Here is a 19,526-nt window from a genome sequence, read left to right as displayed (position 1 = left end):
TACTCCGATTATAGACATTATCTTTGCCAATTACCCATTAGTTACAACAACGAAGTTGATACTAGTAACACTTACAATGTCTTTTTTACTAACAAAAGCAAAGATTAAAGAGCATTCCTGAAATCTTATCCGTTATCAGAAAAAAATGAATATGTAGTGATATCTTTATTATTGCGACGTAAAGGGTGAAATACAAGACGGCTATGACGATTTTTTTGAAATGAAATTACGCTTATATACTTACGTTTTTAAATGCATGCTGTGTACGTGTCTGTATCACAGCGGCCTCCGAAATTTTTTTTAAAATGGCTATCCAGGGGCTGTTGTGTCTTATTGCATCGTACTGTTAAGTGCACTCTTTAAGCATATTACCGTATTTACGACATTCTTTATCCAATTTTATTTTAATTTCTATCAAAGTTATGACAACTGCCTCCGTGGCCGAACAGTTACCATACCGGACTGCCACTGCAGAGGTCCCAGGTTCGATTCCCGGGCCGGGAGAAATATTTGTATGGTCTACATTTATTTATCTCGGGAGTATGGGTGTAATTTGTGGTTGTCTATGTGTGTGTCCATAGCACCCGCGACACAGGGTTTCCTTAGTGCGGGGCTATATTGAGTGTGTGCGTTATTATTATTATAACGTATATTTCAAACTTTTTTAAATACCGTTTCGTTATTGAAATAATAATTATTATTTTACAATGTTTCCGTTGATAATATAAGTAGTCTTGTGTCATTGGTTAAAAGCTCTGAGAAAAACTTTATTATTAAAAAGCAATAAACAAGTTATTGACTAACAAAATGTACTATACCTAAAGCTGCCGCGCAAGAAACAAAACAAGATTTGCGTACTACCGTCAAAAACATTTCGTCAGTTCTTAACATAAACATCGAAGATGCTGACATTAAAGATACATACAGGGTGAACACAAAAAGAGAAAACGATAAACCTATTATTGTGGAATTCACTACTGTTAAAACAAAGGACCAAATCTTGATGGGTTTGAGAAAATTTCATAGATCAAATACGAGTAATACTTTTGAATTTGATTGAATACTAGCCACATCAAATTGAATGGACCAGCCAAGCCAATATATATTTCAGAATATCTCACTTTTAATACCAAAAACCTTTACCACTTAGCAAGAGACTATGCAAAAACCAATCATTTCAGTTTCTGCTGGACATCAAACGGTTGCGTGTTTTTGCGGAAAAGTGAAGGCTCGGCTGTAATAAAAATTAACACCGATTCAGATTTCGCATCTATAAAGGATAAATGACTAGATATAAGATTTGTTATGTTTTCATTTTGCATCTTATTAGCGATTAATATTTATATAGATTTCATTAATTTTCATAAGGACTTATTGACAGTAATTGCCTATTGTTTTCGACCATATCAAAAATGCTTGTACACTTACACTTCCAAACACACATACAATTAATATATACATCAACAAACATGTACAGTAAACACACAAACCACGAGCACGAGGAGTGTCATATCACTACATGCCAACTATGCCAGCACAGTAAATTGCTACTTTGTTAAATTAAAAGTACCGAAATCATACCATACACTTTATCTTCGGCTTACGGTTCATCTCAGGTTCAGATACAAAAATAATAACAATCTACAGTTACCCTCTAATCTTATTTTTTTAAAATGCCTGAAATAAATAATATTCTAAATAACATTGACAATGTATGTCTGTTTGAATCAACTTTTTGTAAACCTGAGGACTGTTCCTCACTTATTAAGCAGAATAATAAGAGTATTAATATAATCACTCAAAACATTTGTAGCATAAATGCTAATATCTTAGGTTTTATTACGTTACTCGAAAGAACAGAGATACATTGTGACATAATTGTACTTACGGAGTGCTGGCTGCAATGTAACCCCAACGTACCTATGTTAATTGGTTATAATCATTACAAGTCAACAAAGTCTTATAACAAAAATGATGGCATCGTTGTATATGTGAACAATGCTATACCTTATGTCACTGTCGATGAACCGCCTGAATCTGAACTAAATTGTTTAATTATTAAATTCGGTACCAATTTGGCTATTGTGTCCATTTACAGACCTCCTGCGTTTACCTCCACCGCTAATTTTTTGATTTCTCTACACAACATTATCTCTGGCCTATCATCGTTTGCAAATGTGGCTGTGGTAGGAGATATAAACATAGATATATCTCCAGGCAATAATGAATCCCTGGATTATCAGGATCTGATTGCACATCATGGTTTATACCCTGGGCATTTTCTCATCACACGTCCCAAAAGTGGTACATGCATTGACCACATTATTTTAAGAACTAATTATGTTGCCAAAACTTTCGTCCTCGATACAACTATTACCGACCACTACGCAATCATACTATCCTTAACAACAAACACCGCCATACCATGCCGCTCTTCCTGTAAAATTGACTATGTAAGACTTGAGGCCGCTGTAAATGAAATCAATTTCGATTCAGTTTACAATACTAAAGATGTGAATCTTGCTACTAGCTATTTAATTGATCCCATCTCCTCTGCTATTAAGTCTAGCGCCATAATCTGTAACGTTCCTCGCAGACGTAGAGTTCTCAAGCCCTGGATCACTCCTGGTCTTTTACGATGCATGCGGCATAGGGACAACTTATACAAAAAATTAAAGCACGAGCCTGCAGATCAAATACTCAGAGTATCATATAAAAGATATCGAAACTACTGTAACGCACGTTTGAAAAGAGTAAAAAGAGAATTTGAAAGAGAGGAGTTTAGAAGAGCTGGTAGTAATTTTAAACGTGTTTGGGAAGTTATTGGCAAAGTTACAAACATAAATAAATCTAAAACATTAGCAAATAATCTTTTACTTACTGGTAACAATGCGCAAAGTTGTATAGATGAAGTAAACACCTTTTATGTGAATATTGGTACAGAGCTTGCCCAAAGTGTCCAGCCTACCACTCAGATTGCATCAAACCTATATGAACATGCACACTACGAATCTTTTGTTCTCCTTACAACCGATGAATCAGAGGTTGAGCAAATTATAGACACGCTAAAGGCAGATTGTGCCACAGGATGCGATGGCATTTCTGGTAGTCTTATTAGACGGTACAAAAAATTGATTTTACAACCACTCACCCACATCTGCAATCTTAGCATATTAAGCTACACCTTTCCAGAACAGTTTAAAAAAGCACTGGTTCATCCTATTTACAAGGCGGGTGATAGAAGCAAAGTTAATAATTATAGGCCAATCTCAGTCATACCTGCCATGTCTAAGGTGCTTGAGCGGATTCTGAACAATAGACTCATAAATTTCCTAGAATCCCGTAAAATCTTATCTGATAATCAGTACGGTTTCAGGAGGGGTAGGTCTACGGCGGATGCAGTTCATAACCTAGTGGATCATGTGGTTACACATTTGGATAAACGCTTTAGGTGTCTTGGAATATTTTTAGACTTGGCCAAAGCTTTTGACACGGTGTCAATTCCGCTCCTTCTGCTTAAACTTGAGGCACTGGGTATCAGAGGACAACAGCTAAATATGTTTCAGAGCTATCTGTCGGGGAGGTCCCAATGCGTAAAAATTGGCTCCTACGTAAGTAATCAGCAACCAATCTCTATGGGAGTTCCCCAGGGAAGCATTCTTGGTCCTACACTATTCCTCGTTTATATCAACAGTCTCTGCAATCTAAAAATTGATAACTGTAAAATTTTCTCTTACGCAGATGATACAGCCCTAATTTTTACAGGTATAGATTGGACCGAAACCTACGGATCCGCACAGTCTGGGTTTAATGTAGTTAAAAAATGGCTAGATAATAATCTACTAACACTAAATATTGAGAAGATGAAAGCTATACCTTTTTCTATCCGTAATTGGATGGTTTCACAAGATACTCCATTTCAGATAGCCGTTGATCATTATTCTAATCATATAACTAATCCAACCTTTCTAGACACTACTAACACTATTAGATATCTTGGAGTACAGATTGACTCTAACTTAAATTTCAAGTCTCACATTACCTTATTGTCGGCACGTATACGCAAACTTATTTATGTTTTCAAGCAGCTACGCCATGTAGCAGATGCTAATATTATGAAAATGGTATATCTTGCTCTTGGTCAGGCAGTTTTAACTTACTGTATCTCTACATGGGGAGGAGCTGCGAAAACATTTATCATATCTGCAGAACGTGCACAAAGGTCGATTCTAAAGGTAGCATGTTTCAAACCATATCGTTTTCCTACTCAGGAACTTTTTACCTATTGTCAAGTCCTCACAGTCAGGCAACTTTTTATTCTTCACACTGTGTTAAGACAACATGCAATCACACCATATAATAACACTTCCACCAGACGAAATCACATAGTCGCTAAGGGCTGTTATCTCAAAACTGCATTTAGTCATAGGTTTTTCTGCTTTCTTGGATGTTTTCTTTACAATAAACTTCATGATAGGCTCAAAATCTATGAACTAAATAAATATGAATGCCGGAAGGCACTTGTGACCTGGTTACTTGACCTTTGTTATGAGGACACGGAGGCTTTGCTTATTCTAATTACTTAACTTTGCCGTAAATTGTTCATTAAAGTCCACATTTATATTTTAATACAGACCCACACATATATAATTTAGGCAAATAGGCAAAAGCATGTATAATAAACACACACACACACACACACACACACACACACACACACACACAACATACTGTCTAGTCCTAGTTTTTATTAATTTTCTACTTGATTTTTATTAACTTAGCTTCATTCACCTGCACTCTATTACTTAGTATTGTTAAGTCTCCTTTTGCTAGGGTTGGGGCCTGGTGACTTGTAACACAGGTGAAATACCTATATCAAGCACCAGCTCTCACAATATACTATGTAATGTACTTACTAAGCCTGATATTGTTTTTGTATTTTGTGGTGAGTAATAAACACATTTATTATTTATTATTATTTATTTATTTATTTATTATTTACTATGCAGTATCCGAAATACAAAATGACAAATTCGTTACTTAGTTGTCTAATTTTTTAAATTTGTTTATAAATTTTGTCGCTATTCAAATTATTACTACTTTGACATCTCGGTATATTTAATAATAAAATTATTATCATTAAAACTGATCCAAACAATTATCACCGAGTTTCATTAAATAATGACTGACAAGGTGTAACATTTTTTTTAATTTTTCACATAATTTTTCACGGTGCGTCATTGTGATGTTATTTTTTTAAATTGTTACCTTTCAGTAAATGTACAATATATTCAGTTATGTTTGTATGCCCGATGTTTGGCCGGGCATAGTAACACTATACTTATGCAACCTGTGTTTTAACAATTAAATTAATTTTGAACACAAAAGACCTAAAATCTGTTGTAGGACAATTCTAAACCACGTAAGAGACATGAAAAAATGTGTTTAGGCTCGCTATTTGCCTGCATGTTAAGGCACGTTTACGAGCAAGGGCGATGAAATATATTTTATTGTGATTATTAGAGCGATGCCAAAGGAAGCGTTGCGTCGACCTTGCGATGCCTGAGCGGTAATGCATTGTACTACATATAAATTAGAACTACATGCTACATGGTGCGTTGAAAAGGAGCGCAGTGATGGAACGCGTGCGCATCGGACAAGGAGCCAGGCGGCGAAACTGGAGAGTTACCTCGGTGTACGCACGGTAAGCGGCATTACGTTACGACGTCGAAAGTTTCAAAATTATACGACACAGCGAGATGAGTACGGGAAAGGACATTTTGGAGGTATTTTTATTAAATCAACGTACCTATCTAACATAAAAAAACCTTCAGTATAATAAAGTATGACAACTAAACTATCAAATAAAATTAAATGTGTATTTCAATTTAGACATTGGTCAAAACCATTTTTTATACGCCGTTGTTCTATTATTTCCCATAGTGCATTGTAGCAACATCTCTTTAAAACAATTTAAACTTTGTTTCTTTTATATATCGGTAGTAGTTTTAGTAGCAGTAGAGTTCCTTGTGAAAGAGTTCGTCCGGGGAAGTATTCTGCCGTCTGCTAATTAAAATGGGGCTAAGTGACAAAATATTCTCTTAGAGCCTATGCACACGGCGTCGCCGGCGCCGACGACGCGCGTTTCAATAACGCGTGTTTATGATGCCATAGAGGCTCAAAAAGCAGATTGTTACGTTTGTATCGATTCAAACGCACCTGCAAAATAATACAAGCGTTCGCGGGAAGTGTGTTTAAAGCTCGTCTGTATCGTGTTTTAGACGCGTTTGAATCAACACAAACACGCGCAACCATCGCGTTGATAGCAAGAAGCTTATATACTCCACTGGAGTTTATACTAAGAATTTTACGTTGAAGATAAGTTTTGCTGTGATTTTTTATCCTTTTCATACTTCATGTCTAGTGCAATGCATGCAAAATAAATACTCAAAAATTAATAGTAATAATAGTAATAATTACAAAGTAACTGTACTCAATTATTACTATATTCTATCTATTTAAAAATACGCAGTGTTCATGCTTTTATATTTTTCTTAGTTAAGAAATAAAACTAAAATTAAAACTATCTTAGCCCGTCTGCAGTTACTGAATTTGTGAACGTGTGCTAAGTTGTACCTACTCGCTGCGACAGCGTCGCGTTTGTAACGCGTTAACGCGCGTCATCTGCGCGTCGCGTCGTCAACGCGTAAAAAATACGCTGTGTGCATAGGGCTATTCTTTTAAGGAAAAGAAACATTAGGACAATTAGCACGTTTTCAGCAAATACATTGCAAGTATTAAATTTAGCGTAATAATTGTTAAAACATGTAAAGGTAACAAAAAAGGCAAGTTTCGTGTACTTCAAAATTCTTATAAGATTTTATTTGTTCTTCCTAGAGCTCAGAACATTTGACTCAAAATAACGTATGTTCCTTTTATCCCACATGACTATAATGTATATACAGGTATGTCTATTCACTGACAACAGAAATTGGAAGCAAATAAAAAATGTATGGGCAATAGAAAATAAAATTATGTTGTGTCTTTGCTTTATTTTATGGCTGATTCGTTTTGTTGCTGACTCGTCACAGGTTGATTTTTTGTTGCTCTTTCATCACCTTGTTGGTCTGACTCAGATTTTTTGAGACCTGTAATTTTATTCTTTATTTAAAAAATAAATTCAAATAACGTTAACTAGAAAACGATGTAAAAAAATTGGTATTGTTTTACGATAGTCTTGTACCCATTTGAACTTAAAAAAAAAATATTTAAGAACATTTTTTGATTTAGAAATTCATAATGAATAAATTTTAAAATTTACCGCTCTGTAAGAACTCCTTGAAAAGTGTGGAACACGGAGAATCCACCAGAATCGTAATCACAAAGCTGACTATGAAAATGATTACAGACTGGCTGCAGAAAATGTAAAACTATAAAAAAAAATTAAGGATTACTAAAAACGAATTTAATAAAATAAATGGCTTGAAAGCTGTAGGAAATTGTAATTTCTTTTCCTTTTTAATATTGCCTACCTTTTTCTTCCATTATAGTAACTTATTTAAATAGTCTGTTTTTTTTAAGTCTGAGTAAAATGACATTTGCAAGGTTGCCACTATTCACAAAATTTTAAATAGTCATGTAGTTGTTGTGGACGATTTTATTGATAGATTAAAGTAAGTACGATTTTGCCTAAAATATCTAAAACCTGAGATGAAATCATAGTCCAAAAAATTGAACAAAGGTGAGGCCATTACAAATAAAATATTTTACGAATAGTGGAACAGTGAAAAGGGCTTAAAGTGAATGCAAGATGTTTTATATTGTTTTTAAATTGTGTGCATGTACAAAAAAAATATTATCAGATCATATTTTTTATTTCAAACACCATATTTAATAAGATAATCTCAAAATGCTGTGGAAAGATTTTTTATCCTTTTGGCAATAAACGTGGATGAACAACCTTTGGCTGTTCTTCTTCTTTATTTGATTTTTTTTATTTGTTACATGTTTACACAAATACTTTTAAGCTAGAGTGTGAACAATTTATTGCTATCTTTAATACTTTATTAAATTATTATTTTTTTATTAAGAATAATAAAATTGAATAAATAAATTGGTTCATTACTAAATACTGTTAATTACAATGAATAAAAAATTAAAAGTCAGATTTTCAGCACCAGTGCATCACTGCGATTTTCTTTCTTCATTCGGTTTCTGGCAGCCGTCTTTATCGAATGTGTTCCTTGCTGCGTATGCATCATGTTGTTAAGTTTTCGTTTTGTGTTTTTTTTTTGTTGAGCTTTGGTTTTACTCTGTTGTTACGTTTGTATTTGCTTGCGTTCGTGGTAACATAACCACTATGGAGAAAAAAGAAAAAAGACCACGCCCTGCAATGTCCGTAGCCGAGAAGGTTACGGTAATGAATGTCTACAGGCATACATTTCAAACCTGGCATCTAAATGAATATTGGTCTTTGTGTGAGTGTGCGAATAAAACTGCTGAGATTCTTGAGGATGCTACTAAACACTTTCGCTAGAAGGGCTTTCTGTAAGGGAAAATCTACGCGAAAAACGCTATCGGTTGCGGAACCTAGCCACGGTAAATTTTATTTTTCAAATGTTAATTTATATTTTTTAATATTTACGTGGCATTTTGCATTAATTTGGTTTTTGATTTTATTTTTAAATTCATCTAATCGTGTAATAAGGCCCTCAAAATTAAATAAAGCCCGATACAAAACCGTTGGGCCGTTGGTTATTAGTCGTCGAAGGCCTCGTTGAAGAAAGTTAAAACTGAAGTTAATATTTTTTTCTAATTAAGTTTCTGTACCTATACTTTATTATTACACTATTATGTTTACGTTAAAAATACCGTGAATCAATAACTCAAGAGGACCGCTAATCTCCATAATACAGATCGTAACTCTGAATAAGTTCAAAATCTGAAAGTATAATACAGTGAATAGCGACATCTCTCGCCAGGACTGGTAGCTGTAAAGGTACTAACTGGGTAATAAATCTGTCATAGATTTCTCATAGATGGCGCTACGACTAAAAAGTCGTTGAAAAACCAAGTACAAAGACACGACGCAAGCACATAGAAAAATTCGTGAGATCCGTTGGTTCGTTCCGTGGCTTAGTTGGTATAGCGTCTGGCACGGTATGCAAGAAGACGTCTGTTCGTATCCGACCGGATCGAAGGAATTTTTTCTGAGTGTTTTTTCTGAGTGTTCGATCTTTGTATTAAAAATCTGAAAGTAGTTCATATTCTGTAAATGGCAGTGGATATGAACAGATTCCTCTTTAATATGAAATCTATGTGACTAGTTTTTTCCTTGTAATATTATTTAAATATTTATCTTGAGATAAAATTATTTACTGAATTTTAATAAATAAATAGCATTGTGTGTTACAAACTAACTTAAAAATTAACACTTGCTAATATCCTAAACAAAAAAAGAGCATCCGGAAGCATCCATACAATCTATGCAATAAGTGCCATCTAGTTGATTTGTTTGTTATCATTTTAATAAATTGCAGTTTTAAAATGTAAAACAAATTAGTTACTAAAATAGCTGTTTGGTACTCGTCGCGACATCTGGTGTACCAATAGGTACTAAATACAGACCGACTACGCTTGCTTGTATCACGATTAGCATTCCTCTTGACTTATTGGTCCATGCGTATACCCAACCTACATCGCTACGTTGACAAAGGAGAATGAAATATATTCATTTGAATTACAATACCACCGATACTTATTACTCACAGCTGTATAATAAGGTTCAAAGTAAACATTTTTTAAATTACGTAAGCATATCGAAAGTCATTAAATTGTTAACTACTTTGAATTTATTTTATTATTCTAATTATATTGTTATTACTTTGAGTAGTTATTTTTAATAAAAAAAAAATCTTTTTGATTATGGGAACAAAGTTTTAGATTGTTTTGTTACGGTGAAGAGTTTTAAATATTGATTATCATACTTTTTGTTTAGCTTTTTATGACTATATGAGTATAGATGATATGAGTTTTAGATGAGGTTTTGTATTTTATAGAGGTACTTTTTTATTCTTGACTTTACCTAATTTGACATATAAAATTTAATAAAATAATAGTTATTTAAATGTAACAAAAACGTAAAAATTTCTATTAAAAACATTAAAAACTGTACTTCGTTTTATTTAGAAATAAATAAAGTTTTGTACGGAACACAGTTCAATTACTTCAAACCTTAAAATCGTACGTGACTGAATTTGCGGTTAGGTGGGCCTTATTTGCTCAGAGTACCTTATAAAAACACACAATATAGTCACAGTCCATCGTGAGTCGTGACCTTATTTGCTTGCTTGAGAAGCAAATAAGGTGGACTAATAATACTTACAAAATTCGACACAGTAAAGTAAACATGCTGCGAAGCGGCTCCGACTATAATGATTTGTATGGGCGCGTGTAATAAATATAACGCGTATGAAAGTCGAGAAGGCAATTTCCAAATTTGCAGCGACAGGAACCAGTTGATCGGTCCTGAAAGTATTTATATATAAATATTCGTATAAAATACGACTAAACGTAGACTGGGTTCCCACCTCTATGTTGTCGATATTTCAAGGTTCGCAAGAAGCGTTGACAACTTTAGATAGATAAGATTAATATATTTCAGGAAACAATTTTAGGGAGCAATTAAGCAAAATATTTATTTGTTTTACTAATACACGTGACTGTAAATACGCTTAGAAAGAAAGAAAAGAAAGAAAGAAAGAAAAAGTTACAAAGTAATATAAAAATAATTAAAAATAATACTGAAATTCAAACATTTCCTTTAATTTAAAATACGTTGTTACTTAAAATGAGTTAATCGTTATAGATGACTCTTTCGTTCGGCATCATAAAAATACAGAATGTTTTTTCACATTTGATCAATTCGATTCCCAGATGAGTAAGCAACTTTTGAAAAGTCTTTACATGCAATATTGCTTACTTTTAAACATAAAACAATGCTAACATGTAGCAAAATATCCTGTATGCAATATAAGTACTTTTCCCTTGTGTCCGATAGCCATGTGACACCTTGTACATTATTATCATAATACAAACTACGTTTTATTTATTCTTTATGTATTGTTTTGTTTTTCTCACCTCCGTAACCTTCAGCACAAGCAATAATAATCCAGCCAAGCCCAAGAGCCCACGCTGGTCGCATAAAGGAATTTGCTATGTTGTCCAAAGTTTGATTATCATAGTCATCTCTTTTCATCGGCGTAGACACGTAGAAAGCCAACCACAATATGGTTAAGTTGACGATCCATAAAATATAATTCAAGATCTGTAAAAGAACAATTTCTGGTTATGTGGACTATATGACCACATAACCAGAAATGACCACTGACCGACAAGGCAGTCGATATTTTGTATGAAGATTTTCTATTCAACAATAAATTTCTATCCACAGCGAGCGCTTACTTTGAAAGCATTGCTAGGTCTACATCTATTGTAAATTGATCGCAATGGATGTAGACTTGGACTATAATTAACTTATTAATTTAATGAAATTGCAATAGTCAGTATTTTTTTAAATAATTTATTCTATGTTATAATTAATGAAAGATAATTAATGAAATAAATGAATAAGACCGTCCCCATTTTCATACAAATTTGTGTGCTACGACTGTTTGTCATCAATGTGATGTCTAAATTCTGAGCACTATTTCGAAATTCTACAGTGTGCAGTTTTATTCCAGGATACATCGTGAATAAAATGAACATAAATACACAAAATACGCATCACTTTCCATTCGTTATTTGAACAACTGACCGTAACAGTAACAGAATCCTTGCGAAAACTTCCGTCTAGGGAAGTACTGCCAACTTACCTGATTCTGCCACCAAGCAGTAGTGTGAGCATTAGTGCGTTCCAGTTTTGAAGGGTAAGGGTGCTGGTGAAACTACAGGCACGTGGAACTTGTCAGGTTATGTCTCAGGGTGAAAGTTATATTACAGGGAGACGAGTGCAGTGGCAGATCTATGTGATTTAAAGTCCAGAGTGGTACAGCAACTGCTGTCGTGTTTCTTACTACCGAGCGCACGACTTGTTTGTTTCGTCGTTTTGTATCATGTATATAGGTTACTAACTTACCCTTGTTAATCGAATTCTTTTTTCTCTCCAAAAGTGGATCAAATATCCAAAGCACATCCCAACAAAGAAAGGTGAACATCTTGTTAAAGTATTGAAATAATAATATCTGCCGTATCTCTCATTTACTTCTAATCTGGAATCATAACAGTTTATAAGAATCTGTATAGGTAACCATGATAGAGTAGTATTGTGAAACTCAGGGAACCTCAGTATAGTATAGCAGAATATCTTAGTGAAAGCTGCATACGGGAAGAGGTACACAAAACTGTTCCTAGAAGTGAAAACTACATTATCTATCAATCGAAACTACTAATGTAGTAAAAGTTAGGACAAGATCCTTTAAAATCAGTAAAATAATATTTTATTACTTATCCAATAGCGGGCTTTACACAGACACTCTATAGCGCGTGATGCAACAATCGTGTGCGATCTAGTTTCACGCGGTCTATCATGCGTGATTAGCCTTTTCACGGACGCTCTTTCCGTTGTAACGTAAAGAACGTTAGCTTAAAAAACTAAAACAGGTAATTGCGCACCTGTACGCTCATGATTACGCGCAGTGGAGTGACCGTGTACGTGGGGCTGTTGAGTAAATTAAGTCAAATCAATGTTTTAAAATCTATACTTACATAGCTTGTATAGTAGAACCAGGGAAATTATTCACGAAATTGTAAATTGACGACGCAGTGAGAGAAACTAATAATGCAACAATCAAAGCCGACCAGGCGCGTTTCTTTTTGCCTGACAATACCCAGACTAAAACCAGTGGAGACAAAACATAGAGTTGCATATCAATTGCTAAGTACCAGGAGTGAGATACACACTGAAAGTATAAACAGATACAAATATGAATTAAATATTTGACCAATTCAAGAGGACGTCCATAAAACTCTCGAATATTCATGGGTTAACGTTACCTATACAATATTGTATGGTGTTACAAATAACGTTATATTAAATATGATCCTTTATGCTGATGGCTGAACAATGAAATACAGAACATTGGATAAATATTAGATAAGTGACATTCAGCCTTCAATAATCATGAAAACATGAATCCCATGCAACTTCTTTACATTATTAACAATAAATTTACAGAGTCTAAAAAAGCGATAATACATACTATTGGTTGAAAAAAATTTTGCACATAGAGCAGTGTTAACCACCAGTTTGTCCTACATTCTTCAGTCACGAAACCTACTAAAGTCCACATGGCTCCGTCATACATGTAAAATACTACACTAGCTTGCAGCAATACGGTAGTGGCTAGTAGAGGATACAGTCGTACAAGTCGATTTAGGTAAAATAAATGGAGTTTCTTTAATAATTTCACTGTAAGATGAAGAAAATTAATAATGATGGTGGGTTTGAAAAGGTGTATATAATGAATTGTAGCACCAAATAGGAAACAAACAATTGCATGACAATATCGAGACACAGATGACGTCGCATGATATGTGAGTTTAACTCTAGCCATTCCTGTCTATGTATGTAATATTGTGTCTTCAAAGTATATATCAATATAATAAAAAAAATTCTTAAAACAATCAACAAAACAATATGAAATTCAAGACGATACGAAAATCTTTTTGCATCCAAATAAATATGTATGGTAATTGAACAACATAAATTTCCTTAAGAAACTGATGGCTACAAGTTTTGTATTTTATTTTGGATTACAACGCTTTCGGAAATGTTGTCCGAGTAATTTTAAATATACATTTTTGAACATAAACTATCCTATAGTGATCATTCATTCGTATGTAACAATTCAATAATCAATCTTTAAAATAATATAAAAATGAAACAAGACGTCAAATATATAAACAAACAATAAACGTCTAGAAAAATCATATTTTGAAAGCTATACGAGGTGTGGCTATTAAATAGCGAGACTGACGCTGCTACAGAAGAAGTGTGCAACCCCCAAACGCCAGAGACCGACAACTGTTTATCCTGAAGTCTTTTCTTTCAAATGCAGTCATGTATACTTAGTTCTGTATACAACTTAGTATAATCATAGCCTTTGTTCGCATTAGAGTTCTTTCTTTTTGGGAAAATCTCTACAGAAGCCCAGAAGACATTCAAGATGATTCACGCCCGGGTCGCCCTTCCACGTCAAAAATGGATAACAATATATAAAAAAATCAGTATTCTGATTCGATCTGACCGTTGGTTATGTATTCGTGCTATGGCTGAAACTGTAGAAATTGAGAAAGAATCCGGACGGCAACTTTTACTTAACAATAATTGTAACGTAGCAAGCAGTGTGTGCTAAAATGGCGCCTAAAATTCTCACGCTTGGACAACAAGAAGCTCGCAAACATGTTATAGTGTTAAGACCATCCAATCTATTTTCCAAGGAGAAATCTGTATTAAAAGGAACGCGATTTGAGTCCATTAAAGCTGTGGAAAAGAAAGCGGCATGCGTCCTGACCTGACAGATACAAGAAGTTTTCCAATACTATTTCGAACAATGGAAGATTATCATGGAACGTTGTAGGGATAGAGGAGGGGTGTATATTGAAAGTGATAAACAGTAAATATGTATGAACTCAAAGTTAAATGTCTTACAGCGTGATTCTCGTTCTTTAATAACCACATATTGTAATGAGATAGGAAGTTTACCTATTAATGTAAACATCAGAATTATGATTTTGATGTAGATACTTACTGCTGCTAAATTTTCCAACAGTGGTGTAGACGACCATTAAACCGCTTAGCATGAAGAATGTGTCCACAGCCATATAGGCTGTAGTCAACCAAATTGAACCAAATGACATAATCCACTACAATAAAATAAAAATGTTTTTTATTGATGACGAATGTAGTAATCAAGAAATTTGTTCTTAGTACAGCTATTCTGCATTAAGAGGTTTTATAATGGTTTTCGTGATTGAATCGACATCTGCAGTAATAATAATAATAAAATAATCTTAAATTTTCCAAATCTTTGTCTTCTGTGCCTGAGATTGCGTCTGTTCTCCCTATTCGTCAATCAAGAACACAATAGATCAATGCTTTGTGGTAACGTTTTTAATTCAGGTGGATTCGACAAAAGCAGTGAACACTGCTACCAATTAAATTGTACACTTTTATTGTGTATTAAAGGAATTTTCAGATTTCAATATTACCAGAAAGAAGCATGAATGTACTGGTAGCGACGTGTTTGGTAAAAAACAAGCGTATTTTCATTCGAAAATAACGCTCTTTATTTCAGAAAGGTTGAAGATAGATTGTTCATATTAATATACATTAAAGTACCCGAAAATAGTCTATGTTGTTTATAAGTGGTGGAAAAACACCAAATGAGTGCCCTATTACAATCCAAGCCATGGTTATTGCTCTGATGCCGTCGACACATTCTAGAGTACCGCGAACTGGTTTAAATGTGATGAGACGACGAGAATTTGTGTATGCAGAGAACGATAGACAAATTGTGTTGAGAGATTTGGGATCTGAAATAAAAAAAAAATAAATACCGAAAATATTATTATTTCTAGGATCACCTCTGCGCTGCTCTAGTGGTGTAGCTGTAAATTAAAGCATATGTTCCAATTTGCATAGAATACACAATAGTGTGTAATATAATTATATTGCATTTAATGCACGCGACGCAGTGCCCCTTGCTCAGCTGCATTTTCTTTTTCATTTTTTGTTAAAAGAAATGTAATCTTATGGTGAAGAAGATAAAGTTTATGTTGCATTGCTCGTTTCAAAATAATGCAAATGCTTTTAAAAGCGCCTTAAAAAGTTATTGTAGACTTCGTACACGTGATAAATGTCGTTCTATCTTCTAAACTAATTTTAATAAGTTTGTAATCTGTTAGTAAAATGGACGCTGTTAACTGTTTTGATTTTGTCATAATAGCAAACCCCAATTTTATTAGTTAATAGTTATTAAGTTAGAGGTAGGATCTTTATTGGCAATATCAGATGTACTCTCTAAAATATATTGTAAATTTCCCAGGCAAACTAAACTGCAAAATGAAAAAAACCTTCAATTCTTCCTTTGATAAGTTTGGCTAAGAAACTAAGACAGTCTTAACATTGGCCGCAACATCTAAGAAACGGACAGTTGCTATTTTATATTATGAATTGATGTATCATCTGCTAAATAAAGCTTACCTCGTTTACGAATAAGCGTATTCCATATATCGTAGCTTGTACTAAGAATGGTCAGTAAGCCAATTAAACTGAAGACAACACTGAAAAATAACGTGTGTTGTCCGATAATTGCGTAATTGGTTTATTCTATATTCCTCTATATTTTGTTTTTAATAGTGAAAAAGTCTTCCAAGGCAACAAACTCTGTTATTAAATGTATTATCTATTTGTACAATTGAGTTAGCCAAAAAGTCCGTGCGATTTTTGTCCTCTAGCTAACTTTTTTTGAGTGTTTAATCTGCAATCAGTGTATTCCACTATAGGCAAATGTGTCCCAGGTTCAATGGTGTATATAGAACATGTCATTCAGCAAGGACATCTGCTAGAATTTCATCTTCTTCACTTTCACATAATTAATTCAAGTTTGATACATATTTTTAAATGTTTTCAATTATACTTCGATACTGTACGGAATTTTTTGCTAACTTAATACACCTACCATCAAAAATATTTACAGGATTTCTCACTTGAATTTGCAACATGGACAAATGAGATGAAATTACAGTTGGCAGAGATAAAATCCTAAAAGTGTACTTACATAGCCACGTAAAGTCCCGGTGCCCAGGGTTTGTCATTTTTGAATCGGCAAAAATGTTCCTCAAAATGGATCAATTCAGTTCCAATGAGATTTGGTAACGCCTGTCTTACGGAGCAAGGTTTTGGTACGCAAATAGCAACAGTAAAGCGAACATTACTCACAGTAACTGCATCCGTTCTAAAAATCAGAAATATATAACATTAATGTCAAATAGAGATTTTCGTTATACGACTAAACTTATTAAGTTTGGAAGTAAGTGTATCTTGTTTTACTACGTGGACCTTGTAATTATAATATCCGATAAACCAGATTTACTGCTCAATATAGAATACAATTATTTTGACTTCGATCCATACCTTAAAGTTTTTTTTCTCTCTATTCCACCCACAAAATTTAAATTTTTTCCTAATCTTTCATATAAATGTATTTCATCCTTTACAGTATCAATAGCTTTGATTGCGTTGTCCAATTCAATTGTATCTCCTAAGATTTCAAGATCTGACAATCCAATGCCTATGTGACAATACTTCCCAGCAATAACCATGTGATCGATTTCTCTGTTAATTCCAAGGCATTGGTGGTAATTTCCTAGATCTTGAAAATTTCCTTGTAGAATCCCTCTCGGTATTCTTGGGCCTGCCTCGAGAACTGTAAGTATATAATATTTTTTTAAATAATATTAACTTACTTCAGGCCACAATCCCACCTGACAGTAAGAGAACATGTGGATGTTGGTACACGCCCGCTTAGAAATATGACTAGCAGATTAGACTTCTTCGACTTGTATTATATTACATTTATTACAAATGTACTAATTTAAAATATTATTTGCTTGGGCAGTTACTAACTAATTCTTTGGGCATGGTGTTAACGTGACGTCGAGAATTTGGTGATAAAACACGTTACCTGTATATTTCGTAATTTAGAAGGAATCTCTTCAAAATATTTTAAAATGTGAACACTGACTTTCATTAGCTACTGAGAGAACTTAGAACATGAACACCTAATGTTGGTTCTATATGAGAAATTTTAAAAAGTCTGCTTGAATTTAGAAATCATTACTTATAATTTCAGTAAGGATGTATCAACTTGGATAAAAAATAAAACAGTAACTTATTTTAACCTGCCGATATTCGGAATGGTAAATGTTTGCAATTCAACTAATAACATTTTCAAGTGTCACGGAGTTTTCTGTTAAAACAATAAGTAAATTAAATTGAATTTAGCCAGAGCGTTCTATGTCTTTTTCCTCACAGCATTAGTGAGAATCTTGTCAACAAAGGCATATATTTCATGAGATAATATAAAGGTTTTTTTAACTAAACTGAATCATATTCTTATACTGTTATCGGTCTGGTTTTGCTTTTCGCCTGGTAGACACTGATGGATCATCCTGACAGGTAACAGGACCTCTCATGATTAATAAGGTATTTTTTGCCATTTACATTCGACTAAAGACAGCACAATATATTATTACACACAATTTTCGTGAGCAATACGAAGATCTGGCATCATAATATTGCACTAGCATTATTCTTTAATGCTCAAACGTTGTACCACGCCAGCACATCAAGCTACACATTGACGTATCTTGTTCCGATGCACTGGAGGCGATACTCGAACAAAAATGTGTAGTCCGTTGTGCCGTTGTCGGTACATCGAATATCTACTTCATTGTTATTTCTTTATCAATGAATTTTGTTACTGCATTGCGTTATTTTTATTCTGTATGAACTTTATAACGAGTTTTGCATAGGAAATATTCTTTATTGCGCATAAAAAATTACAATGACAACAGTTACAGTAAGCTAATATACAACATTACTTATTGCTAAGTAGCAATTTACTGATTCCTTTTTCTAAGACTTTTTATGAGTAACGTTCCTGTGTATAATAAAAAAGGTTAGATTTGCTTGCTCCATTGTCGACCTCGTCGTCATTAAGTGAGGTGGAGGCTTTTTTATTAAAAATTAAATAAATGAAGATGTAACGTTTCTTTTCATTCCATCACCTTAACATAATTTGCTTTTGCATTACAATATGTTTCCTTAAAACTTACTGCAGCACTAACACATAATTTTGTGATATTTTTGAAATTATGAATTACAGGCACATGCGACTTGTCAATTAACTGCCTGCGTGTGTACCTGCCTTACGGTTACCATGCTGGACTACCACGCAGAGGTCCCGGATTCGATTCCCGGGGTGGGAGAAATATTTGTATGGCCTACATTTATTTTTCTGTGAGTTTGGGTATAATTTGTGATTGTCTATGTGTGTGTTCATGGCAAGCGCGATACAAGGCTTCCCTAGTGAATATCTATTACAGTACTTACATGTCATCATCAAAAGTGTATCGTTCAAAATTAAATATTCTAGTTGTTTTGTGCACAGGTCAGGATCTAAAATTTCCTCGTATATATTTGGATCAAATGCTGGATGTTTGGCTTCCCATTTAGTATCAATGGCTCTATTATTTTCATTACCATTTACTTTATCAACTAACATTAAATATGCGCTTAATACTACAAAAAATATTTTAACTGACATCATCTTTACAAACGTTACAAATTACCCATTATAAAAATAATGAAGTTCGTACAAGCGATACCTATAGTGACTTCTTAACGAATAATGCGATTTAAGGTTTAAGGAAGTTTAAATAGATTCTCAAAAGATTAAAGC

General features: G+C 33.7%; 1 protein-coding gene across 1 annotated transcript; it reads right to left on the bottom strand.

Annotated features, from left to right (window-relative positions):
- Nucleotides 1-6,897: 6,897 nt before the first annotated feature.
- LOC113227056 (O-acyltransferase like protein-like) lies at nucleotides 6,898-19,420 on the bottom strand. The gene is made up of 14 exons (XM_026459929.1): nucleotides 19,417-19,420; nucleotides 19,178-19,342; nucleotides 17,198-17,489; nucleotides 16,842-17,018; nucleotides 16,265-16,344; nucleotides 15,401-15,594; nucleotides 14,811-14,925; nucleotides 13,260-13,468; nucleotides 12,766-12,959; nucleotides 12,137-12,269; nucleotides 11,140-11,326; nucleotides 10,385-10,527; nucleotides 7,322-7,430; nucleotides 6,898-7,148 (listed from the first exon to the last, which is right to left on the bottom strand). Exons 1-14 carry the CDS (start codon nucleotides 19,418-19,420, stop codon nucleotides 7,051-7,053), a joined length of 2,100 nt encoding a protein of 699 aa, XP_026315714.1. The 3' UTR covers nucleotides 6,898-7,050.
- Between the last annotated feature and the right edge of the window lie 106 nt (nucleotides 19,421-19,526).

The sequence above is a fragment of the Hyposmocoma kahamanoa genome, unplaced genomic scaffold (assembly GCF_003589595.1).
Source record: "Hyposmocoma kahamanoa isolate Upper Pololo Valley unplaced genomic scaffold, ASM358959v1 202, whole genome shotgun sequence".
Lineage (NCBI taxonomy): Eukaryota > Metazoa > Arthropoda > Insecta > Lepidoptera > Cosmopterigidae > Hyposmocoma > Hyposmocoma kahamanoa.
Note: the sequence above shows the minus strand (reverse complement) of the source record. Positions and strands in the feature narration are given on the sequence as shown.

Bases quoted from the DNA above. Each gene is read 5' to 3' on its own strand.
- LOC113227056 (XM_026459929.1), bottom strand. The intron at 17,019-17,197 runs GTATGGATCGAA...TCTGATTTTTAG, and splicing joins GAGAGAAAAAAAACTTTAAG to AACGGATGCAGTTACTGTGA. The intron at 10,528-11,139 runs GTGAGAAAAACA...AAATACTTTCAG, and splicing joins TTGTGCTGAAGGTTACGGAG to GACCGATCAACTGGTTCCTG.